This window comes from Oncorhynchus tshawytscha, linkage group LG12 (genome assembly GCF_018296145.1).
Source record: "Oncorhynchus tshawytscha isolate Ot180627B linkage group LG12, Otsh_v2.0, whole genome shotgun sequence".
NCBI classification, from domain to species: Eukaryota; Metazoa; Chordata; class Actinopteri; order Salmoniformes; family Salmonidae; genus Oncorhynchus; species Oncorhynchus tshawytscha.
The window spans coordinates 43,562,928-43,590,372 of NC_056440.1; the positions used below are offsets into that span (position 1 = coordinate 43,562,928).

General features: G+C 42.8%; 1 protein-coding gene across 3 annotated transcripts in view; it reads left to right on the forward strand.

Moving 5' to 3' along the window:
- edil3a (EGF-like repeats and discoidin I-like domains 3a) overlaps nt 1–27,445 on the forward strand; it is a 248,520-nt gene that overhangs the window by 73,153 nt on the left and 147,922 nt on the right. For all 3 annotated transcript variants that reach the window (XM_024439539.2, XM_024439538.2, XM_024439541.2), the window contains one exon: nt 16,275–16,307. In XM_024439539.2, coding sequence (XP_024295307.1) covers nt 16,275–16,307 — 33 coding nt within the window. The remainder of the gene's footprint in view (nt 1–16,274; nt 16,308–27,445) is intronic.

Here is a 27,445-nt window from a genome sequence, read left to right on the forward strand (position 1 = left end):
AACCTAGTGCAATTGTATGCATAGACAGTGCATAAACAACAAGTAGACTACAGTTGTAATAATAAGTAATATATAAGTAATATATTCCCAGTTAATGCTTCTTTTGACAAAGTAGGAAGGAAAAAGAAGCGCAGGTTAAATGCGATCTCATCGCTATTTTCTACCCAAACTGTGCCATCCCTCCCAGACTCCTGTTTCACCGTGCCGGTTTGGATCACCATCTCAGTTGGCCCTGTTCTGGTTTTTCTGTGGTGAGGCTCAGGCATCGGAGGTGGAGGCAAAGTCAACAGCAGAATCAGATGGGGACCCATTGTCATCAGCAACGTCGGTATCAGGCTCAATATCCAATCCTACATCCAATTCCAGCTCATCTAAATTCTGCAGCATCTTGCAATGCTGTCAGTTTGGCTTGCCATTGTGAACTACACACATTTGACTCAATGTCTGATTTTTAATTCTCACTGAAGGGAGATTGCATACCATTTCCAGCCTGTCATAACAAAACAATTAGACCGCCTGCAAATAAGTGTTTGAAAAAGTAGAGTAGGATATGTTTAGTATTTTATTTATCTTTGAAATGGATACAACTTTACAGAATGGTTAGAGTGGGGGAGGGTCATGCTATTTTTATTTAGTTAACGGGGGTCACACCCTGACCTTAGTATTCTTTGTTTTCCTTGTTATTTTGGTTAGGTCAGGGTGTGACATGGTTGAAGTTTGTGTTTTTTGACTTGTCTATGGGGCTGTTTCCCTTCTAGGTATATTGTATGTCTATGGTTGCCTGGATTGGTTCTCAAATAGAGGCAGCTGTCTATCGTTGTCTCTGTTTGGGAACCATATTTAGGCAGCCATATTCTGTGGGTACTTTGTGGGTGATTGTTTCCTGTCTTTGTGTTCTCTGCACCAGATAGGTCTGTTTTGGGTTTTGCCACGTTTGTTGTTTTTGTAATTGTGTTCATGTTGAGTTTCTCATATTAAATACAATGAACTCTAACCACGCTGCATTTTGGTCCTCCTCTACTTCGATGGAAGAAAACCGTGACAACGGGAGAGCTTAGTGTTTGTAAAATCCAGTCCAGGGAAGGGTCATGTCATTTGTAATTGATGATATTTCTATATATACATTGCTCAAAAAATAAAGGGAACACTAAAATAACACATCCTAGATGTGAATGAATGAAATATTCTTACTGTTTTCTTTACATAGTTGAATGTGCTGACAACAAAATCACACAATTTATCAATGGAAATCAAATGTATCAACCCATGGAGGTCTGGATTTAGAGTCACACTCAAAATTAAGTGTAAAACCACACTACAGGCTGATCCAACTTGGATGTAATGTCCTTAAAACAAGTCCAAATTTGGCTCAGTAGTGTGTGTGGCCTCCACTACAACTCCTGGGCATGCTCCTGATGAGGAGCCAACTCCTGGACAGTCTGTGGTGCAACGTGGCGTTGGTGGATGGAGCGAAACATGATGTCCCAGATGTGCTCAATTGGATTCAGGTCTGGGGAACGGGCGGGCCAGTCCATAGCATCAATGCCTTCCTCTTGCAGGAACTGCTGACACACTCCAGCCACATGAGGTCTAGCATTGTCTTGCATTAGGAGGAATCCAGGGCCAACCGCACCAGCATATGGTCTCACAAGGGGAATGAGGATCTCATCTCGGTACCTAATGGCAGTCAGGCTACCTCTGGCGAGGACATGGAGGGCTGTGCGGCCCCCCAAAGAAATGCCACCCCACACCATGACTGACCCACCGCCAAACCGGTCATGCTGGAGGATGTTGCTGGCAGCAGAACGTTCTCCACGGCGTCTCCAGACTCTGTCACGTATGTCACGAGCTCAGTGTGAACCTGCTTTCATCTGTGAAGAGCACAGGGCACCAGTGGTGAATTTGCCAATCTTGGTGTTCTCTGGCAAATACCAAACGTCCTGCACGGTGTTGGGCTGTTAGCACAACCCCCACCTGTGGATGTCGGGCCCTCATACCACCATCATGGAGTCTGTTTCTGACCATTTGAGTAGACACATGCACATTTGTGGCCTGCTGTAGGTCATTTTGCAGGGCTCTGGCAGTGTTCCTCCTGCTCCTCCTTGCACAAAGGCGGAGGTAGCGGTCCTGCTGCTGGGTTGTTGCCCTCCTACGGCCTCCTCAACGTCTCCTGATGTACTGGCCTGTCTCCTGGTAGCGCCTCCATGCTCTGGACACTACGCTGACAGACACAGCAAACCTTCTTGCCTCAGCTCACGTTGATGTGCCATCCTGGATGAGCTGCACTACCTGAGCCACTTGTGTGGGTTGTAGACTCCTCCTCATGCTACCACTAGAGTGAAAGCACCACCAGCATTCAAAAGTGACCAAAACATCAGCCAGGAAGCATAGGAACTGAGAAGTGGTCTGTGGTCACCACCTACAGAACCACTCCTTTATTGGGGGTGTCTTGCTAATTGCCTATAATTTCCACCTGTTGTCTATTCCATTTGCACAACAGCATGTGAAATTTATTGTCAATCAGTGTTGCTTCCTAAGTGGACAGTTTGATTTCACAGAAGTGTGACTGACTTTGAGTTACATTGTGTTGTTTAAGTGTTCTCTTTATTTTTTTTAGCAGTGTATATATATATATATATATATATATATATCTGTGTTTTAGAATGATTTGCTTATAAGGCTACATATTGATGTGTGCCCAATGCTGCCCTTCGTTTCTGATTCTCCGTTGGGCACAAATATCAAGTGCCCCTATTGGCTATTTAGTGTGGTCTCAATCAAATGATCCTATAGGCTACAAAGTGCTTGCTCAGAGAAGAATAGAGCAAAGTTACATAAATCACTTTTATTAGAATACAATATAATTTAATTTAAAAAACAACACAATTACAATTTAATTTCACGTGTAGCCAACAGTTCAGGAATAATTCCATTTACACTCTTCATAAGAAAAGATAAATCATTAATGAATTACATAAATTGGAAACAAAATTATCCTACACCATGATTTCTTCCATTCATGAAGTGTTCAGGGTATGGCTCATTGACATAGTAGATTTTCTGTGGTAAACGAGGAAATTGTTAAAGATTTTATTTCAGTTGTACAAAATGATTGTTAAATTATCCTAAATCTGCTCAAGAAGCAAGATTAAAATGTTCCTATAATAATACCCAGCAGAGGGCGAAATCGTCTTGAAAATGTTTGGTTGCAATCAGGACTAAAAGATAACCCCAACATCAACACTATGGAGGGGTAAAATAGTGGTGGATGATGGTTGCAATTGAGATCAGTTGTGCAGGTGATTTGAGCCCACATTGATGGTTTAATAAGATTTCAGCTTGTGATAATCTAGTGGACACCAGTGGTTGCAATTGGCCAAACATTTTCAAACAATGTACAGTTGAAGTCAGAAGTTGACTGACTAATGTCTTGAGATGTTGCTTCAATTTATCCACATCATTTTCCTACCTCATGAAGCCATCTATTTTGTGAAGTACACCAGCCCCTTCTGCAGCAAAGCACCCCCACAACATGATGCTGCCACCACCGTGCTTCACAGTTGGGATGGTGTTTTTCGGCTTGCAAGCCTCCCCTTTTTCTTCTAAACATAACGATGGTCATTATGGCCAAACAGTTCTATTTTTGTTTCATCAGACCAATGGACATTTCTCCAAAAAGTACGATCTTTGTCCTCATGTGCAGTTGCAAACCGTAGTCTGGCTATTTTATGGCGGTGGCTTCGTCCTTGCTGAGCGGCCTTTCAGGTTATGTCGATATAGTACTCGTTTTACTGTGGATATAGATACTTTTGTACCTGTTTTCTCCAGCATCTTCACAAGGTCCTTGCTGTTGTCCTGGGATTGATTTGCACTTTTCGCACCAAAGTACGTACATCTTTAGGAGACCGAACGCGTCTACTTCCAGAGCGGTATGACGGCTGCGTGGTCCCATGGTGTTTATACTTGCGCACTATTGTTTGTACAGATGAACGTGGTACCTTCACGCGTTTGGAAATTGCTCCCAAGGATGAACCAGACTTGTGGAGGTCTAGGCTAATTTCTTTTGATTTTCCTATGATGTCAAGCAAAGAGGCACTGAGTATGAAGGTATGCCTTGAAATACATCCACAGGTACACCTCCAATTGACTCAAGTGATGTCAATTAGCCTATCAGAAGCTTCTAGCCATGACATCATTCTCTGGAATTGTCCAAGCTGTTTAAAGGCACAGTCAACTTAGTGTATGTAAACTTCTGACCCAATGGAAATGTGATACAGTAAAATAATCTGTCTGTAAACAATTGTTTTAAAAATTACTTATGTCATGCACAAAGTAGATGTCCTAACCGACTTGCCTAAACTATAGTTTTTTAACAAGATATTTGTGGAGTGGTTGAAAAACGAGTTTTAAGACTTAAGACTATGTGTATGTAAACTTCTGACTTCAACTGTATTCATATGCCTCAGAAAACATATGCAACAATTGGCACGAGAACAGATCAGTTGGGAAGAAATCCACTGAAAACATATTCACTAAGCTGTATCCAAACTGAAGTTCACACTCTTAGAAAAAAGGGTTCCGAAAAGGTTATCCAGCTGCCCCTATAGGAGAATCATTTTTTGGTTCCAGGTAGAACTATTTTGTGTTCCATGTAGAACCCTTTGTGGAAAGTGTTCTATGTGGAACTCAAAAGGGTTCTACAAAAGGGTTCTCCTATGGGGACAGCCATAGAACCCTCTTAGGATCTAGATTTCTTTTTCTCGAAGATTGTATGAAACAAGTGTTAGGCCTAATATGCAGTTCTTTTGCATGTTGTTCATTATATTTCCATAACCCAGCACACGTAATGATAGCACATTGGTTTAGTTCACACAGTGGTTGAAAGGAAGTGAGAAACAAAATACAATGCAAAGAAAAGCACAATAGACCCATGAGTGTGCAGTTGAAGGGAGTCTGATCTGGAGCGAGACACAGCCAGATGTCTCAGATCACGCAGCCTTAAATCACTCTGACATAGACTGTTGTGTTTTTATAGGAGAAATTGACCAGAATGTCTGGTACAGCGAAAACAACTGTACTGCAGGACGCCAAAGCACACATAATATGATAATATGTTCAGCAGGAGGAGAAAATAGTTTGGGGTGGTGAAGTATCTTAAAATGGTTGCTAAGAACTGTATTTTCATAGGATTTGTTTTTCAGAGATTATCTGAAACATCGGTTTGCTTTATTACTGACCTATGATTATTGCAGTTTGATCAGTCTTGACACTTTCTATTTTTATCTGGCAACTTCTTAAGCATAATAATGCCTCTAACATGTCATTAATGCACTGCTACTGTTTGGGATTTGACTGTGTTGAACATATTGGATTTATCAGTAAGCAAACATGCTATATGTGGATCTACACTCACATTGAATCTGATTACATTTTTGAGCTTCTCTGTCCTGAATACCATTCTGTACAGAAAGGCAGTATCCATCCATCTAATTTCTGAGTACTCCTATGTCACTATTACATCTGTCAGTACTTGTTCAATTTGCAGTTGTTCAGCAACTCCTCAACAACACTTTCCAAGCAGGCAACATCTGATATGGCTTACTGACACATGCCACAATAAAATAGGCTGGGTCGCCTCTCCTTCCTTGCTTATTTGAAAAGAAAATGCATATAGACACAGACACACAAGCAATAGAACTGCACTTTGAAGTTACTGCCAACTTGTCACAGAATAAGCCCTAGACAACAATTGTAGTGGAAGAGGCAAATCTCACCACATCCATTAAATTAGAAAACTGTGCCATTTGTAAATGTTTAGAGGGTGAAGATGTTGACAGGATACAATAATTGCAAGTTGTATGACTGATAATGCAATAGTCATGTTATTTTCTCTTAAGCATTTGCAAATTGTAAGGAAAGTGAGGTTGGAGCTTTTCCCACTATGGTCAAGCCTTTGAGTAGTTTTATAATGTTGTCAGCATTGCTTGAGTTTATTTATATTGTGGTGCTAGGGAAATGACAACTAAACTCTTAAGCAAGTCTTATTTCATAGAAATGTGTGGTGTAAAATGTCTTGCTGTAAGCCATTTTTACCAAACAACGTAACAAAAAACATAGTATTTATCAACAATATACAGAAATGTTTGGAGGCACTGGGAAAATAAAACAAGAACAATAGTTCACTTGAGCATTTGTTAGTTCTCCAATTTAAATGTATAGGGCTGTAGTAATGGATGTTTGTTATGCCCCCAGTACAAATTGTATTGAGCTGAGCAAGGTCAAAAATATGTTTTTCTTGGAAAGACACAATAAAATAACATTACAGAGAATAATTCATCCTCATCCAACTAGCTCCAACAACAGCATACTGTATGAATGATCATACATAGATGTACTCATACACGCACAAATGCACACATAGAAATACAGTTGAAGTCGGAAGGTTACATACACCTTAGCCAAATACATTTAAACTCAGTTTTTCACAATTCCTGACATTTAATCTGAATAAAAATGTCCTGTTTTAGGTCAGTTAGGATCACCACCTTATTTTAAGAATGTGAAATGTCAGAATAATACTAAAGAGAATGATCGATTTCAGAAGTTTACAGACACTCAATTAGTGTTTGGTAGCATTGTCTTTAAATTGTTTAGCTTAGCTGAAACGTTTCAGGTAGCCTTCCACAAGCTTCTGACAAGCTCCTGACAGAGCTGGTGTAACTGAGTCAGGTTTGTAGGCCTCCTTGCTCGCACAGGCTTGTTCAATTCTGCCCACAAACGTTCTATAGGATGAAGTCAGGGCTTTGTGATGGCCACTCCAATACCTTGACTTTGTTGTCCTTAAGCCATTTTTCACAACTTTCGAAGTATGCTTGGGGTCATTGTCCATTTTGAAGACTCATTTGCGACCAAGCTTTAACTTCCTGACTGATGCCTTGAGATATTGCTTCAATTTATCCACATCATTTTATCCTACCTCATGATGCCATCTATTTTGTGAAGTGCACCAGTCACTCCTGCAGCAAAGCACAACCACAACATGATGCTGCCACCCCCGTGCTTCACAGTTGGGATGTGTTATTTGGCTTGCAAGCCTGCCCCTTTTTCCTCCAAACATAACGATGGTCATTATGGCCAAACAGTTCTATTTTTGTTTCATCAGACCAGAGGACATTTCTCCAAAAAGTACGATCTTTGTGCACATGTGCAGTTGCAAACTGTAGTCTGGCTTTTGTATAGCGGTTTTGGAGCAGTGGCTTCTTCCTTGCTGAGCGGCCTTTCAGGTTATATAGATACTTTTGTACCTGTTTCCTCCAGCATCTTCACAAGGTCCTTTGCTGTTGTTCTGGGATTGATTTGCACTTTTCGCACCAAAGTACGTTCATCTCTAGGAGACAGAAAACTTCTCCTTCCTAAGCGGTATGACGGCTTCGTGGTCCCATGGTGTTTATACTTGCATACCATTGTTTGTACAGATGAACGTGGTACCTTCAGGTGTTTAGACATTTTTGTGGAGGTCTACAAAAAACAATTCTGAGGTCTTAGCTGATTTCTTTTGATTTTCCCATGATGCCAAGCAAAGAGGCACTGAGTTTGAAGGTAGGCCTTGAAATTCATCCACAGGTACATCTCTAATTGACTCAAATTATGTCAGCCTATCAGAAGCTTCTAGCCATGACATCATTTTCTGGAATTTTCCAAGCTGTTTAGAGGTACAGTCAACTTAGTGTATGCAAACTTCTGACCCACTGGAATTGTGATACAGTGAATTATAAGTTAAATAATCTGTTTGTAAACAATTATTGGACAGATTACTTGTGTCATGCACTAAGTAGATGTCCTATCCGACTTGCCAAAACTATAGTTTGTTAACAAGAAATTTGTGGAGTGGTTGAAAAACGGGTTGTAATGACTCCGACCTAAGTGTATATCTGGACCCCTGGCCATGTTTTTGTGTTTGCCTCAGTGTTGGTGGGCTAATTGCAGTCAAAGATAACCTTGGGCTTACCGTCATCTTTGGAACACACATTTCACATAAGAGTTGAAATTGGCCTGGACAATATATCATTGGAATAATAAATTTCTGTCTGGGCGTGGGTGCACGTACTGTATGTTCGTGTATGGTGTAGACCAACAGTGAAATGATTACTTCGGGGCCTTTTATAGGTTTTCATGGATGGTCATTCATATGGGTCTGTTTTATGGCAACTGTCAGCTGACAGATGAGCTGTCATAATACGCGTAAGCGCACTATGACACTGTCCAAATGATACCTGTTAGAGGAGCTAGGAGTTTTTCCTGAAATGCTCAACAGGCTTTTAAAACACATGAAGTATCTTGATTTTCCATTAATTTTGTCCTCCAAGAATGGCTGAACATGTCCAATCTGTCTCTGATGTCATGCACCTTGGTTGGAATGAAATGTTATTTACAATGGAGACAGCGATAAAGAGACTAGATACAGAGATATACTGTATACAAATTGCAAAATTATGAAGAATAGATGACAAAATTCTTAACTTGGTTGAAAACCAATTAGTTATTTGTTCATAACTATAGCCTACTCACTCGACTCGAGTACAAAGGCAAAATGTCTATACAATTGACGGTAGGCCTAGCAGTAGAATACACTCACACAACTGAGTGTATCTGTCAGAGCTAGCAACTATAGAGCTAGCCTAATAGCTCCCAATGAATAAGGAGAGTGGGCATGTGGATGAAAGGACCTGTCCTATCCTGGCATAAACCATTCACAACATGTCGTCGATAATACACCGCCTAACTTTTCAATGAACAGACTGATAATACTTCACAGGCAAAGCTATTGCACACTTGACATAAAAATGGCCAACAATTAATATGTTCATCAAAACAAAGACATCATTTGCATAAACATTAGTGTTTCTGGTAAACAATAAAAAAACACTCCCTTATTGCAGGGCCAGCCCACGGCATAAGCAACATAAGTGACTGCTTAGGCCCCGGAAACAATGTTTGTAGCTGAAATGTGTGGAATGGAGGGAAATTTTGCGACATCATCACAACGTTGAATACTGATGTCAGCATAGCCCTGATTATTCTCCCTCTCCCCAATTTTCTTTATTGGCATAACATAGCACTGTACATATCGCCAAAGCTTAACAATAAGCATGTGCTTATAGGAATAAGCATACCCTTCTCAATGGCAAGGATGTACTTTGTCATGGTTTGTCTGTAGTTTTGATCAGTAACCATGGTCAAATTGTTTGCCACGGTGTACTGTCAATTTAGGGCCAGATAGCACTGCATTTTGTATTGTGCTTGTGTTTCCCAAAAGGTAATGTTATTCTGTTTTGACTGTGTAGTAATTTGTTTTGATCTGATTGATCGGATGTTCTGGTCCTGAGGCTTCAGTGTGTTAGTAAAACAGGTTTGTGAACTCAATCCCAGGACGAGCTGGATGAGGGAATTATTTTCTTTGCTTAGCTCTTGGTATTGCAGGGCTTGGTAATAATATGAGAGGTGGTCACTATTTTAGATGTTTCCAAATCGTAAGTAATATTTTTTTTTTGTGGCTATTTACCCAACTCTGCGCTGCAAGCATTGTTTATAGATTTCCTCCTGACATAGGAGAATCTTACAGAACTCTGCATGCAGTTTTAGACAAATTAGGTATTTCAATTTGAAGTGGTTTTTTAATGGCGTAGAATGCCCTGTGTGCTTTGTTTCTCAGTTAATTCACTGCATCATTAAGGTGTAGAAGGCCAGCATCCCGGAGTCGCCCCTTCACTGTTGACGTTGAGACTGGTGTTAGACTGGTGTACTATTTAATGAAGCTGCCAGTTGAGGACTTGTGAGGCATCTGTTTCTCAAACTGGACACTAATGTACTTGTCCTCTTGCTCAGTTGTGCATCGGGGCCTCCCACTCCTCTTTCTATTCTGGTTAGAGCCAGTTTGCGCTGTTCTGTGAAGGGAGTAGTACACAGCATTGCACAAGATCTTCAGTTTCTTGGCAATTCCTCGCATGGAATAGCCTTCATTTCTCAGAACAAGAATAGACTGATGAGTTTCAGGAGAAAGTTCTTTGTTTTTGGCCATTATGAGCCCGTAATCTATCCCACAAATGCTGATGCTCCAGATACTCAACTAGTCTGAAGAAGGCCAGTGTAATGGCTTCTTTAATCAGGACAGCAGTTTTCAGCTGTGCAAACATAAATGCAAAAGGGTTTTCTAATGATCAATTAGCCTTTTAAAATTATAAACTTGAATTAGCTAACACAGGAGTGATGGTTGCTTGTAATGGGCCTCTATGCCTATGTAGATATTCCATTAAAAACCAGTGTCACGCCCTGACCATAGAGAGTCCTCGGGGGTTCCCTATGGTGTTTTAGGTCAGGGCGTGACTAGGGGGGTTTTTAGGTATTATATTTCTATGTTGGTATGTGTGTATGGTTCCCAATTGGAGGCAGCTGATGATTGTTACCTCTAATTCAGGATCATACTTAGTATGTCCTTTTTCCAACCTGCGATGTGGGATATTGTTTTGTATGATTGCCTATGTGCGCAATGTATTTCACGATCGTGATGTCTGTGTTGTTTTGGAAGTCTCACTATCATTAAAATGTGGAACTATACTCACTCTGCGCCTTGGTCCAATTATTAATACTACGGTCGTGACAGAATATCCCACCAAGGCAGGAACAAGCAGCCTGCCCAGGAGGTGAAGGAGAGTTGGTCATGGGAAGCGATACTAGGTGGATGCGAGACCCTTCCTTGGCGGGAGTCGCCGAGGAGTAAAGGAGGACAGCGACGATGCCGGGGTCCACGGCCATAAACAGCACAAGGGCAAAGGGGAGGTCGGCCGAGCCGAGGAGAGAGCCAGAGACCGTCTGGAAGTCGATGGAGTAGTTTGAGGAGAGATATCGGAGAGAGATGTTGGCTAGGAGTATGCTGCAGCGCAGGCGTTATGAGGAGCATGTCATCAGTCCGGTGCAACCTGTGCCGGCTCCACGCACCAGGCCTCCAGTGTGCCTCCCCAGCCCGGTACGTCCTGTGCCGGCTCCCCGCACCCGCCCTGAAGAGCATGTCATCAGTCCGGTGCAACCTGTGCCGGCTCCACGCACCAGGCCTCCAGTGCGCCTCCCCAGCCCGGTACGTCCTGCGCCTCCCCAGCCCGGAGCCTTCCACTGTGCCGATGCCCAGTCCAGGCACGGCGTTCATCCCGGCTTCATGGCCGGATCCGCAGTCTGAGCAGGTGCTTCGTCCCGCACCGAGCCGCCACCGACGCTAGTTGCCCACCCTAACCCTCCCCATCTAGTTTCAGGTTTTGGGGGGTGTACTGTCACACCCTGACCATAGAGAGCCCTCGGGGCCTTTGGGGGGGGGGGATTCTATTATATTTCTATGCTGGTGTGTGTGTGTATGGTTCCCAATTGGAGGGTGCTGGGGATCATACTTAGTGCGTCCTTTTCCCTCCTGCGATGTGGGATATTGTTTTGTGTGAGTGCCTATGTGCGCTACGTATTTCATGATCGTTATGTCTTTACTTTACTCACGCTGCTTCTTGGTCCAATTATTCAAATGATGGTTGTCAATTTTCGAAGTACAATAGTCATTTACAACATTAACAATGTCTACACTGTATTTCTGATCAATTTCATATAATTTTAATGGACAAACAATTAGCTTTTCTTTCAAAAACAAGGACATTTCTACGTGATCCCAAACGTTTAAACAGTAGTGTATATACAGTGAAGGGAAGTAATTGATACACTGCCGATTTTGCAGGTTTTCCTAATTGCAAAGCATGTAGAGGTCTTATACTTATGTCATGCAATAAAATGCTAATTAATTACTTAATCATACAATGTGATTTTCTGGATTTTTGTTTTAGATTCCGTCTCTCACAGTTGAAGTGTACCTATGATAAAATTACAGACCTCTACATGCTTTGTAAATAGGAAAACCTGCAAAATATCAAATACTTGTTCTCCCCACTGTACATATTCCTAATAATTGAACAAGTAAACTTTTAGTACAAGCTATTTAATCTCACTCAATCCTACAAAGTTATCCTGTCCTCTGATGACCATGCTGAACTGGTCCTGTTGTTGGGCCCTGTGGAGTGGAGGTGGGCCAGGGGGGCTTCCTCTCTGGTCTGGTAGAGGTGGTGGTCTGGTTCGGGGTAGTAGTCTGGGCCCGGTCCAGCCTGGCTGAGCTGATGTAGGTGGTGATGCTCTGGTGGTGGGTGGGGCTTGTGGGGTATGCTGGGTCTGGTGGGGCATTGAGGGGGCCTGGGCCTCCTTGGTGGTGCAGTGTTCTGTTGGGGTCTCTGCGGATGGCCAGAGTAGTGGTTTACGGTGTGGTGCTGGGGTACACAGAGCCTGTGTACTAGGAGGGGTGTGTGAGGTAATTTTTTATTATAATTATTTTTTTTGGGGGGGGCAGTGAGCTTCTGTCTGTAGTATTTGTCCCCATTTGAGCCTCCTTGTTGACTGGTGGTAAAGGTTGGTCAGTTTGGGGGAGTTGTAGGTGAGGGTTGGTCAGTTGGGCTGTTCTCTGTGCTGCAGCATCCTCTTGATGACAGACAACTCATTTGCCATCTCCTTCTTTACCTGCACTAGCTCTCTCCTCATGGTGGCCTTTACCTCAAGCACTGTGGGAAGGCTCTCTCTCAGCTCCTGGACAGAGTTCTTCAGCTGTGTCCTGTAATGGTTGATCTGGTCCTGTAGAAGTGCTTTGTCTGGGTTGAAGGCGGTGTAGATTGGGTGCTGCTCAACAGGATAGACCTGTTGTGTGGGTCTGGGCCTGGGTTCCTGCTGTTGGAGTGCCTGAGGTGACGGGAGAGGTCGGAGTGCTGTTCTTGTCCTTTTTGGTTTCCGTTATCTTTCCTAGGGTGAGGAAGTCCTGTACCAAAGAGCTGAGTGCAGCCTCACTACCCTGGACCGTGACAGTGCCGTTCTGGTACATGTTTCCCATCAGAAACCTCTTTTGCTGTTTAAGATGAAAACGTGCACATAAAATTGTATGATAATTCGGGAGTCCTCTCCTTATTATTAGACAGGCCCTCAACACCTGAGAAATACAGACATACTCTCCTTAGATTGCAATATAATGTTTACATCAATAACACCACAGAAAATGCATTCAATACACCCAGATTGGCCATCTGGCAATTCAGGCAAAGACCAGATAGCAACCACTTTTTAGTTGGGTGTTTTTTTCCAAAATTGACACACAAAAGAAATGTGTTTTATACAGTACCAGTCAAAAGTTTGGACACACCACCTCTTTATTTTCTACATAGTGGAATGGTAGTGAATACATCAAAACTATGAAATTACACATATGGAATAATGTAGTAACCAACAAATTAAAATATATTTTCTTTTGGATGCGTCAAAGTAGCCACCCTTTGGTCTCTTGGCATTCTCTTAACCAGCTTTACCTGGAATGCTTGGCTCAGCGCTAAAGGTGTCACTACAGACCCTGGTTTGATTCCAGGCTGTATGACGGTCGGGAGTACTGTGCTGGGCTATTTAGCTAAAGAATCCCTGTGTTGAGTGGGCACGCAGGAGACCAGGGTTCAATTCAGTGAAAATAATTGATTTATCAAGAACAGTCCCCATGCTTGTCTCAGAGCAGCGCAAAACAGTGCTAAAATAGTTGTAGACTATTACTTCAAACCCAATTGCAATAAATAAGACCTTCACCACTTTTAACAGCACATTACACAAAACTAGTGAGACTCATGTTGCCTACGGTAGGCCTACAGTATATGACGTGAATCTCCTTCAATAATTACATACAGAGGATTGGAGGATATTTTTGTAATTCAGTGATTTTTATTCCTATTGTAATTTATGTCAATAAATCAAATAAAAAACACTGGGCTATTTAGCCAAAGTATCAAAATACAGAGAGGTGTTGGTAAAGGTATATTGTCCTTTATCAGTTGTGCAAACCCACAGTTTCATTAGCTGTCTGGATGACTGGTCTCAGATGATCCCGCAGGTGACAAAGATGGATGTGGAGGTCCTGGACTGGCATGGTTACACCTGGTCTGCAGTTGTGAGGCCGGTTGGACGTACTGCCAAATTCTCCAAAACAATGTTGGAAATGGATTAAATGATCTAGCAACAGCTCTGGTGGATATTCCTGCAGTTAGCATGCCAATTGTACACTCCTTCAAAACTTGAGACATCTGTGGCATTGTGTTGCATGACAAAACTGCCCATTTCAGTCTTTTATTGTCCCTAGCACAAGATGCCCATGTGTAATGATCATGCTGTTTAATCAGCTTTTTGATATGCCACACCTGTCAGGTGGATGGATTATTTTAGCAAATAAGAAATACTCTAACAGGAATGTGAACTACTTCGTGCACAGAATTTGAGAGAAATAAGCTTTTGGTTTATATGGAACATTTCTGGGTTCTTTTATATTGAGCTTATGAAACCAACACTTCACACATTGCGTTTGTATTTTTGTTAAGTATATAATGAGCCTTTTGCTGATCAGCAGGCAACGGCCGGCCGGTCATGCAAACTCACATTCAAATGGGCACCGGCCATTGCGAGGGCATACAGTGACTTGCTATAGTATTCACCCCCCTTGGAATTTTTCCTATTTAGTTGCCTTACAACCTGGAATTAAAATATATTTTTTTGGAGTTTTGTATCATTTGATTTAAACAGCATGCCTACCACTTTTAAGATGCAAAATATTTTTTCTTGTGAAACAAACAAGAAATAAGACAAAAAAACTGAAAACTTGAGCTTGCATAACTATTCACCCCCTCCAATCAATACTTTGTAGAGCCATATTTTTGCAACAAATACAGCTGCAAGTCTCTTAGGGTATGTCTCTATAAGCTTGGCACATCTAGCCACTGGGATTTTTGCCCATTCTTCAAAGCAAAACTGCTCCAGCTCCTTCTAGTTGGATGGGTTCCGCTGGTGTACAGCAATATTTAAGTCATACCACAGATTCTCAATTGGATTGGCATCTGGGCTTTGACTAGGCCATTCCAAGACATTAAAATATTTCCCCTTAAACTACCCAAGTGTTGCTTTAGCAGTATGCTTAGGGTCATTGTCCTGCTGGAAGGAGAACCTCTGTCCCAGTCAAATCTCTGGAAGACTGAAACAGGTTTCCCTCAAGAATTTCCCTGTATCCCTGCCTTCCTTCATTCCTTCAAATCTGACCAGTTTCCCAATCCGCCGATGAAAAACATCCCCACAACATCATGCTGTCACCACCATGCTTCACTGTGGGGATGGTGTTCTATGGATAATCAGAAGTGTTGGGTTTGCACCAGACATAACGTTTTCCTTGATGGCCAAAAAGCTACATTTGAGTCTTATTACCTTCTTCCATATGTTTGGGGAGTCTCCCACATGCCTTTTGGCAAACATCAAACGTGTTTGCTTATTTTTTTCTTTAAGCAATGGCTTTTTTCTGGCCACTCTTCCGTAAAGCCCAGCACTGTGGAGTGTACGGATTAAAGTGGTCCAATCTCCGCTGTGGATCTTTGGAGATCCATCAGGGTTATCTTTGATCTCTTTGTTGCCTCTTTGATTAATGTCGTCCTTGCCTGGTCCGTAAGTTTCGGTGGGTAGCCCTCTTTTGGCAGGTTTGGTGTGGTGCCATATTCTTTACATTTTTTAATAATGGATTTAATGGTGCTCCATGGGATTTTCAAAGTTTCGTATATTGTTTTTTATAACCCAACCCTGACCTGTACTTCTCCACAACTTTGTCCCTGACCTGTTTGAGAAGATCCTTGAGCTTCATGGTGCCGCTTGCTTGGTGGTGCCCCTTGCTTATTGGTATTGCAGACTCTGGGGCCTTTCAGAACAGGTATATATATACTGAGATCATGTCACACTTAGATTGCACACAGGTGGACTTTATTTAACTAATTATTTGACTTCTGAAGGTAATTGGTTGATCAAGATCTTATTTAGGGGCTTCATAGCAAAGGGGTTAAATACGTATGCATGCACATTTCACTTCACCTATTTGGACTATTTTGTGTATGTCCATTACATGAAATCCAAATGAAATCCATTTAAATTACAGAATGTAATGGAACAAAATAGGAAAATCGCCAAGGGGGATGAATACTTTTGCAAGGCACTGTTACTGAGTGTTTGTCACTCATCCGATTGAGTTTATTGCAAATGCAAAACATTCAGTGTTCATGATTGAGTTATACCATTAAATCCTTTCTAATTATATCTCTCTCTCTCCTTTCTCCCTTCCTCCCCTTTCCCCCCCTCTATCTCTACAGCTGCAGATGGTGAGGAGGAGACGACTTCAGCAGGTGGGATATTTCTACACTTAGTATCTTGTGTTCCCCTCGTGTGTGTGTGTGTTCTACCTATCAGCAGTAAAATCCTATGACATGTCGTATCCTTTCAACCACTTTCTTACTCTTTCAATCCCCCCCCCCACCACACACACAGTGCAGTAACACCAACTCCCATTCAAGGTAATATATCATGTGGTGCAACAAGACACACACACAGAACCATGTAGATTTCAAGACCTTATCCCACCCTTCTCCTTCCTCATTGACGGCTGTGACTCCTGCTGCATTGATTGATTGATCATGCCTAGTCAGCACTCTTAGGTTGACTGATCTCCAATTGTCTATCTTTTTTTGTTAAGTTCTCTTTTTACCCCATTTTTGCAAGCTTAGATCATCAATTTTAGTGCCTCTCTTTCTTTTCATTGAACCAATCAGAGACGTCTGCTGTTCTCCCTTGCAACAGCAAATTTCACCTAACATTTTCATTCTTTGTCATTGAACGACAACTCAAAACTGCCGCCAAAAATCTAAACAAGTCAACAACATTTGATCACGCAAATATGAATGAAAGAATTAAACTCATGTTATCCTTTTTCTTAGTGAGTGATCTGTAATTGAGCCAAGGCGATAGTAGTGAATCTTCCATTAGATAACCTTTTCAGAGTCCTCATCTATAAAAAAGCCTCAATAGGCATTCTACACATGTTTCTAACTTGTAAATAGTTATGAATCAGGGTAGTTAGTTAGTGGAGATCTTTCCATCCCTGTAGCAAGTTCCTATCTTAGCTTAGCTCTGGTTAGTGTACTTCCATAAGCACTCTTCCCCAAGGAGCTGGCTAATGATATTTAATTAACTTACTATTAGCATACGGTGCACAGCAGGGTTAAGATCAGCATAGTGGATTATCATAAAAGCCCTCAGAAAGTAAGGAGCGTCTCAGAATAAACTTTTTAGAAGCTCTGTATGAATTTCATGGAACAGTTTAACAAAAGGAAGAATAACTGAAATATTTTTTTGCATTTTAGATGGAAAAGCAACATGAATATCACATGATCTTATATGAAGTTAGTTTTTTTCAATTGCTAACAAAACTCTTCACACAATCAGCGAAACAGAAGTGTATGTGGACCAAATGGTGAATAATTTTTCATTGCTTTCACACAAAATGCGTTCAATGACCACATTCTCTGAAATCCATGAACTCTTTTCTCATTCATACTCCACTACCTGCAAATCTATATACATAGATTGCAGCACATGTTTTCAAATGCTAACATACGGTTTACAAAACCTTTAAAAACACATACAAAACAGTGATGGCAAATGTCATGCATTTCTGCAGTAACCAGATTGAAACATATAGAAAAGTGGCCACAATTATTGGCCATGTTGTAAACCATGGTCTCTCTTTGAGAGAGACCGGTTTAAGGGTGCAACCAAATCTGCAGCGTTCAACAGTAGCATCAATAGTACGAATTCTCCAGAAAAACAACAAGTGAGATGTGCCTCCTTCAATGATAATTTAACTATTCATTACAGTACAATACAGGATGTTCACATTTTTACATGTACTGACATTTTGAAATATATTTATTGTTTTGTGATTTTCAGTAGGATCCAAAGGTTGCTCCCACAGGAGGGTGAGGCAGAATATTATCAGATGCGCAGGAAATTGCCATTGTTGACATGGTAATTGGCAACAATGCAATAAAACTGCGGGAAATTCGGGACAGAGTGCGGGCAGACAATATCACTTTTGTGAATGTGAATACGGTCAGCACAACGACAATTTCCAGAGTCCTAGAGAAACACAAATAAGGATGAAGCAGTTGTACACTGTTCCCTTTAAGAGAAACGTAGAACGTGTAAAAGAGATCCGGTATCAATATGTCGAGGTACGATGTCTGATCAATAACCAAACAGGGTACAGACACAGCTATGCATAATGTAAAGTACTATAAAACTGTGGATTTACTATATTTTAGAGACTAATGTAGAAGGAAGCCGAATTAATCAGAAAAACACCAATTTGCTTCAATAGCCTTTTTTTTCTATATCTTTGCATATAGTAATTTACTTGTGAAAAATAAAAAGTTGAAACAAAACGAATTCCTGAAACTCCAGGGTTTTTGCCTGATTGAATCCAGCTTCATCCACAAAGATGAACGTATATGCAGTTTGTCTGGTCATGCTACATATACTTTAGTACAGTCAATAAAGTGAAAAGGTGTTATTCTTATTCTACAATGAAATACTGATTTATGTAAAAAAAAAAAAAAACTTCAATCTTCAAAGAGAAAAGTTCATCATTTATGTAATATTCCCTGTTAGTGTTTTTTTAGGTCAGTGTTATGAGTGACCATGTATGCTTTCTGAGTGGGAGTTGTTGCCAGTGTTATGGTCAAACAAGCTTGTTTTGAGACATGTATGAAGTGTTTTGGTTTTGGAGGTGAGATTAATTGTTTGGCCAAGATGCATGTTGGTCATGCAAGACTGTGAAGAGTTTTGAAAAAGTGGCTTCAGTATTGACCGATGCTTGTTTGCGATTGAAAAAAAACTGTAATGTGATAACATATGACAAAATATAAAAGCAACATGTGATAACATGAAACTACACATGTGAAAACATTTGAGAATGTTAAAACATGATCTCATGTGAAATAAATGTGCCATCAGGATGCACATTTTTTACATGTGATACCATGAAACTAAACTTACTAAAATTTGAAAGGTTTTCACATGCAAAACTGCAAATGCAATTCCACATGTAAGAGTTAGGTTGTCACGTTAAAGTTTTTTGCATGTGAAAATGTACATCTGCAATTCACATGTGAGGTGAAAATAGTTTTTTCTCCTCAAATATGAAAAGGTTGTGTCAACACATGGTTTCACATGTGAACAACTGACCTCTCTTTTGTTTTTGCTTGTGAAAATATCAGCTCAACATGTGAAAACAGCTATTTCACATGTGAAACTGCACATTGCACATGTTTTTTTTAAAGGAAAGTAATGACATGGTATGGGGGTTTTAAGGTAAGTGGTACAGTGCTCAGCGAAAATAGTGTAAACATATTTAATCAATATTATTACATTTGACATGAGATTTGAACTCACAGCCTCTAGATGTGGAGTACACTGATCATTTTGCTGTGCCACAAAGTCTGTAGCATTCTCAGAAGTTCCCTGCCGATTCATTACCTTTAATACATCTCTGCACTTAGCAAAATAGTGCCATCTGCACTGCTATTTTAGTTTCAGCAATTTGTATAGTTGTCTAATGTTGGTGGGGCATATTATTCTGGTTTTAATGTTACTCCTGAATCACCATGATAAATATAATAGTTGTTCTTGAGTGTTTTTTTTAACAAAGTTGATATTTACTTTGAAGTCCAAGGGTAGTAATACAGGTGTAATCAGTTATTGACACAGACATGGTGGTGTAGTAGGAAGCCCTGAATGCTGTGAACCAAGAGGTTGTAACTTCAAATCCCAGGTGAGGACATATTCAATAATAATTACTGTATAAATAAACACATACAATGTAATCAAGTGTGTCAAATACGTGAGTTGAAAAGACTGCACAAAGTTCCGGGGACATCCTGATGTCTAATTTTTGTTTGCAGGGCATCACCTGTGAAATATCATGTGCAAACGACCCACGTGTGAAGTGTTAATAAACCACATGCTTTCACAAAGTGAAATCACATGTTTTTTCGGTAAGGGTTGAGCGAGTTCACTGTTATCTCGGTTGTTATTTTTCTGGTTGTAATGGGACTACTTTGGGTATACAGGATAGATAGATGATCCTATGTATTGTTGGGGATAAATTCCATTTCACTTATAGTCAGTTTTATTTGGAATGGAAATGAATTCCTGAATCCATGCATTTAGATGGATTTGACATATTCAACTGTGGCCAACACACTGCATTGCTGGCTCTATTAAAAAACAGCATTTATATATTCATGTTCTTGTCCTGTGTAAGTCTACTCAATCCCATCTCCTTCTGGACATGGTTACATTGATTTTCCTCTTTCTTGTTCAAGTATACGGCTTAACTTAATCTGGGACTGTTCATATTTCTGACATTGTTGTTTGATATTTTTTAGGGATAAAGCCTCTGTTTTTTTCCATAGCAAAATAAATATTCTCCTTGTGGCATTTCATATCACAAGCTCTTTGAGTTTGCGGATGAAAAAATGTAAACAATATGTAAGACAAAACACATGTAGTATAGGGTGATGCCATTTGAATTACTCCCTCATGCATACACAAACATGCACACAAGCAGGAAGGCACACACTTCTCTGCTTAGTAGTCTCCACCTGGAATTTTTAAAATTATTTTTATTTAACCTTTCTTTTACAAGACAAGTCAGTAAAGAAAAAAATATTGTTTTGCAATGACGGCCTACCCTGGCAAATCCCTCCCCTAACCCGGACGAGGCTGGGCCAATTGTGCGCTGCCCTATGGGACTCCCGATGACAGCCAGTTGAGATACAGCCCGGGATTGGACCAAGGTCTGTAGTGACACCTCTAGCACTGAGATGCAGTGCCTTAGACCGCTGTGCCACTCGGTAGCCATGAGTAGTTGATATAGTGCATTTGTAAAGTATCAGACCCCTTGACTTTTTCCCAATTTTTTTTATCTACACACAATACCCCAAAATGACAAAGCAAAAACAGGTTTTTATTACAAATGCAAACCTGAAATATCACATTTACATAAGTATTCAGACAATTTACTCAGTACTTTGTTAATGCACCTTTGGCAGTGATTACAGCCTAGAGTCTCCCATTATTCTCTGCAGATCCTTTCAAGGTCTGTCAGGTTGGATAGGGAGCGTCGCTGAAGAACTATTTGCAGGTCTCTCCAGAGATGTTCGATCGGGTTCCAGTCCGGGCCCTGGCTGGGCCACTCATGGACATTCAGAGACATGTCCCGAAGCAATTCCTGCATTGTCTTGGCTGTGCGCGTAGGGTTGTTGTCCTGTTGGAAGGTGAAACTTTGCCCAGTCTGAGGTCCTGAGAGCTCTGAAGCAGGTTTTCATCCAGGATCTCTCTGTTCATCTTTCCCTTGATCCTGATTAGTCTCCTAGTCCTTGCTGCTGAAAAACATCCACACAGCATGATGCTGCCAACACCATGATTCACCGTATGGATGGTACAAGGTTTCCTCCAGACGTGACGCTTGGCATTTAGGCCAAAGAGTTGATTCTTGGTTTCATCAGATCAGAAATTCTTGTTTATCATTGTCTGAGAATCCATTAGGTGCCTTTTTTGCAAACCAAGTGAGCTGTCATGTGCCTTTTACTGAGGAGTGGCTTCGTCTGGCCACTCTACCATAAAAGCCTGATTGGTGGAGTGCTGCAGAGATGGTTGTCCTTCTAGAAGATTCTCCCATCTCCACAGAGAAACTCTGGAGTTCTGTCAGAGTGACCATCAGGGTCTTGGTCACCTCCCTGACCAAGGCCCTTCTCCCACGATGGCTCGGCTTGGCCGAGCGGCCAGCTCTAGGCTGTGTCTTAGTGGTTCCAAACTTCTTCCATTCTTATCTAAATAAGGAATTTCTAAAAACCTGTTTAGGGTCGTCATTATTGGGTATTGTGTGTAGATTGATGAGTATTTTTTTATTTAATCCATTTTAGAATAAGGCTGTATTGTAACTGTGGAAAAAGCAAAGGTGTCTGAATACTTTCCGAATGCACTGTATGTGTAACGATTCTCTTGTGGTGAAGGAGAGTCGGACCAAAATGCGGCGTGTAGATTGCGATCCATGCTTAATAAACAAACGTAAAAACACAAATCAATACAAACACTACAAAACAAAGAACGGAAATGAACGTAACGAAAACCGAAACAGTCCTATCTGGTGCAAACACAGAGACAGGAACAATCACCCACAAACACACAGTGAAACCCAAGCTACCTAAATATGGTTCCCAATCAGAGACAATGACTAACACCTGCCTCTGATTGAGAACCATATCAGGCCAGACATAGAAATAGACAAACTAGACATGAAACATAGAATGCCCACTCAGCTCACACCCTGACCAACCAAAACATAGAAAAAGTAAACTATGGTCAGGGTGTGACAGTACACCCCCCCCAAGGTGCGGACTCCGGCCGCAAAACCTGAACCTATAGGGGAGGGTCTGGGTGGGCATCTGTCCACGGTGGCGGCTCTGGTGCTGGACGTGGCCCCCACTTCACCGTAGTCTTCCCCCACCTTGTCCGCTTCCGTGACCTCCTAGCCACGGTAACCCTACTTAATAACACGGGACAGAGGGGCAGCTCGGGACAGAGGGGCAGCTCGGGACAGAGGGGCAGCTCGGGACAGAGGGGCAGCTCGGGACAGAGGGGCAGCTCGGGACAGAGGGGCAGCTCGGGACAGAGGGGCTCTTCAGACTCTGGCAGCACAGGAGAGGAGGAAGGCTCTGGCAGATCCTGGCTGACTGGCGGATCTGGAAGAGTCTGGCAGACTGGCGGATCTGGAAGAGTCTGGCAGACTGGCGGATCTGGAAGAGTCTGGCTGACTGGCAGATCTGGAAGAGTCTGGCTGACTGGCGGATCTGGAAGAGTCTGGCAGACTGGCGGATCTGGAAGAGTCTGGCTGACTGGCGGATCTGGAAGAGTCTGGCTGACTGGCAGATCTGGAAGAGTGGCTGACTGGCGGATCTGGAAGAGTCTGGCTGACTGGCGGATCTGGAAGAGTCTGGCAGACTGGCGGATCTGGAAGAGTCTGGCAGACTGGCGGAACTGGAAGAGTCTGGCTGACTGGCGGATCTGGAAGAGTCTGGCTGACCTGGAAGAGTCTGGCTGACTGGCAGATCCTGGCAGACTGACGGCTCTGGCTGCTCCATGCTGACTGGCGGCTCTGGCTGCTCCATGCTGACTGGCGGCTCTGGCTGCTCCATGCTGACTGGCAGCTCTGGCGGCTTCTTGCAGACTGGCAGCTCTGGCTGCTCCATGCAGACTGGCAGCTCCTTGCAGACTGGCAGCTCCTTGCAGACTGGCAGCTCCGGCTGCTCCATGCAGACTGACATCTCCGGCTGCTCCATGCAGACTGACGGCTCTGGCTGCTCCATGCATACTGACAGCTCTGGCTGCTCCATGCAGACTGACAGCTCTGGCTGCTCCATGCAGACTGACAGCTCTGGCTGCTCCATGCAGACTGACAGCTCTGGCTGCTCCATGCAGACTGACAGCTCTGGCTGCTCCATGCAGACTGACAGCTCTGGCTGCTCCATGCAGACTGGCAGCTCCTTGCAGACTGGCAGCTCCTTGCAGACTGGCAGCTCCGGCTGCTCCATGCAGACTGACATCTCTGGCTGCTCCATGCAGACTGACATCTCTGGCTGCTCCATGCAGACTGACAGCTCTGGCTGCTCCATGCAGACTGACAGCTCTGGCTGCTCCATGCAGGCTGGCTGCGCTAAACAGGCAGGAGACTCCGGTAGCGCTGAACAGGTGGGAGACTCCGACAGCGCAGGAGAGGAAGGCTCTGGCAGCGCTAGAGAGGCGAGGCGCACTGTAGGCCTGATGCGTGGTGCTGGCACTGGTGGTACTGGACCGAGGACACGCACAGGAAGCCTGGTGCGGGGAGCTGCTACCGGAGGGCTGGGGTGTGGAGGTGGTACTGGATAGACCGGACCGTGCAGGCGCACTGGAGCTCTTGAGCACCGAGCCTGCCCAACCTTACCCGGTTGAATGCTCTCGGTCACCCTGCCAGTGCGGCGAGGTGGAATAGCCCGCACTGGGCTATGCAGGCGAACCGGAGACACCGAGTGCAAGGCTGGTGCCATGTAAGCCGGCCCAAGGAGACGCACTGGGGACCAGATGCGTAGAGCCGGCTGCATAGCATTTGGCTCGACGCTCAATCTAGCCCGGCCGATACGTGGAGCTGGAATATACCGCACCGGGCTATGCACCCGCACTGGAGACACCGTGCGCACCACAGCATAACACGGTGCCTGCCCAGTCTCTCTAGCCCCCCGGTAAGCACAGGGAGTTTGCGCAGGTCTCCTACCTGGCATAGCCATACTCCCTGTGAGCCCCCCCCCCAAGAAATTTTTGGGGCTGACTCTCAGGCTTCCATCCGCGTCGCCGTGCTGCCTCCTCATACCAGCGCCTCTCCGCTTTCGCCACCCCCAGTTCTTCCTTGGGGTGTCGATATTCTCCAGGCTGAGCCCAGGGTCCTTCACCGTCCAGTTCATCCTCCCATGTCCATAAATCCTTATGTTTCTCCTGCTGCACCTTGGGGCGGCTACACTCCCCTGGTTTAGCCCAGGGTCCTCTCCCGTCGAGGATTTCCTCCCAAGTCCAGAAATTCTTGTCACGCTGCTCCTGCTGCTGCTGTTGCCTGTTACCACGCCACTTGGTCCTGTTGTGGTGGGTGATTCTGTAACGATTCTCTTGTGGTGAAGGAGAGTCGGACCAAAATGCGGCGTGTAGATTGCGATCCATGTTTAATAAACAAACGTAACAACACAAATCAATACAAACACTACAAAACAAAGAGCGGAAATGAACGTAACGAAAACCGAAACAGTCCTATCTGGTGCAAACACAGAGACAGGAACAATCACCCAAAAACACACAGTGAAACCCAGGCTACCTAAATATGGTTCCCAATCAGAGACAATGACTAACACCTGCCTCTGATTGAGAACCATATCAGGCCAGACATAGAAATAGACAAACTAGACATGAAACATAGAATGCCCACTCAGCTCACACCCTGACCAACCAAAACATAGAAATATACAAAGTAAACTATGGTCAGGGTGTGACAGTATGTGCTGTTTCTTGATATCTCTCAAATATAGAAGATATGTAAGTGTGACATCAATGGAACATGGCCTTCATTTGACTCTGTTCCCCAACACCAGTCAGGACGTATCACACAGGAATCAGACAATGTTTGCTGTTTGATAGGGTCAGGTGTTACAATACAAGCTTTAGTTGTGTTTATACACAGTGTACAAAACATTAGGAGTGTGCTTGGTAAATGTAGATGAAGGGAAGGAGACAGGTTAAAGAAGGATTGTTAAGCCTTGAGACAATTGAGACGTATTGTGTATGTGCCATTTAGAGGGTGATTGGGCAAGACAAAATATTTAAGTGCCTATGAACGCGGTATGTTAGTAGGTGACAGGCACATCGGTTTGAGTGTGTCAAGAACTGCAACGCTGCTGGGTTTTTCACACTAAACAGTTTCCAGTGTGTATGAATAATGGTCCACCACCCAAAGGAAATCCAGCTAACTTGACACAACTGTGGGAGGCATTGGAGTCAACATGGGCCAGCATCCCTGTGGAATGCTTTCGACACCTTGCCCTGTCCATGCCCTGATGAATTGAAGCTGTTCTGAGGGCTAAAGGGAGTGCAACTCAATATTAGGAAGGTGAAATCAAATCAAATTTTATTAGTCACATGCGGCAAAAACAATACGAGCCCCTAACCAACAATGCACTTAAAAAAATATGGATAAGAATAATAAATAAAAGTAACAAGTAAATAAAGAGAAGAAGTAAAATAACAATAGCAATACTATATTTAGGGGGGTACCTGTACAGAGTCAGTGTACGGGGCACCGGTTAGTTGTACATGAAGGTAGCAGCGGTGTAAAAGAGGGGGGGTCAATTCAAATAGTCTGGGTAGCCATTTGATTAGGTGTTCAGGAGTCTTATGGTTTGGGGGTAGAAGTTGTTTAGAAGCCTCTTGGACCTAGACTTGGGGCTCCGGTTACCGCTTGCCATGTGGTAGCAGAGAGAACAGTCTATTACTAGGGTGGCTGGAGTCATTTTTTTAGGGCCTTCCTCTTGTGTCGCCTGGTAAAGAGTTCCTGGATGGCAGGAAGCTTGGCCCCAGTGATGTACTGGGCCATTCACACTACCCTCTGTAGTGCCTGACGGTCGGAGGTCGAGCAGTTGCAATACCAGGCAATGATGCAACCAGTCCATGCTGTCGATGGTGCAGCTGTAGAACCCTTTGAGGATCTGAGGACCCATGCCAAATCTTTTTCAGTCTCCTGAGGGGAATAGGTTTTTTTTGTGCCCTCGTCACGACTGTCTTGTTGTGCTTGGACCATATTAGTTTGTTGGTGATGTGGACACCAAGGAACTTGAAGGTGCCCCTAATGTTTTGTACACTCAGTGTATATAAATAAGTGGAGAGAATCCTGTGCTTGTAGAAAAACAAAATGGTGCCTGACCCCATGGGGAAAGAGAAACTGGATAAATGTACAGTATATGTTTACGTCCTACAAAAGCACATAAAGATTTAGGATTGCTAAAGTTTTAATATGAAGCAGTGATTAATAAAACCAAGCTTGACACACTTGCGTAGCAATCCCCTTCATCTTAAGAAATGATCTGCAATTTTATGAACATCAAGTCTTATCACTTCTCTTTACTGGATACAAAATGCACATTACTTTTATTTACGGCACTACCCCTTTGCTGGTTTTAATTAATTATGAATTTGATATGGATTTTTAATATGTGGTAAGGGAGCATCCATTCCTTCACCTGTGAGGGCCTTATTAGTCACCATAAACTTGTGTAATACATTAATAATGTATCTACGGCTCTTTTCGTGAATGTGAAGTAGAGTTGCAGGTTTAATGGGCACTGATCGGCCATTATATAACAACATACTAGACTTTCGGGGGAAAGTGGCACTTAATATATGAGCCTTGTGCAGCATTTCTATTCTATTCAGACTATGACATGCTAAAACTTCCTCACTATAACGGTGTATTCAACGTGCTTTCTTGCACATTGCGAGCTGTTGACAGTATGCATAATGGTGCTCCTAAAATAGCCATTCTCTTTCAATCCGCAAATAATCTGTGCGATTTCACCATGGATTTTCATCCTGTTGAGAATTCAAGTGTGGGAGGAAGACCCTGTACGCACTAACACTACAGTCCCTCTATGATTTTGCATAATTTTTTTGTGATATTTGCAGACCAAAATGATTCCTTTTACTGCAGAAATTCTGACATTTTGCATGGCAATATGTAATGGTTTCGTCCAATTTGTCATGAAAATGTGCTGACGAGGGAAAATGTTTGCGGACGTGTGGCTTGATTGAACCACATTATGCGATACATTTGCAGTGATTGGTTGAAATTGCGAGC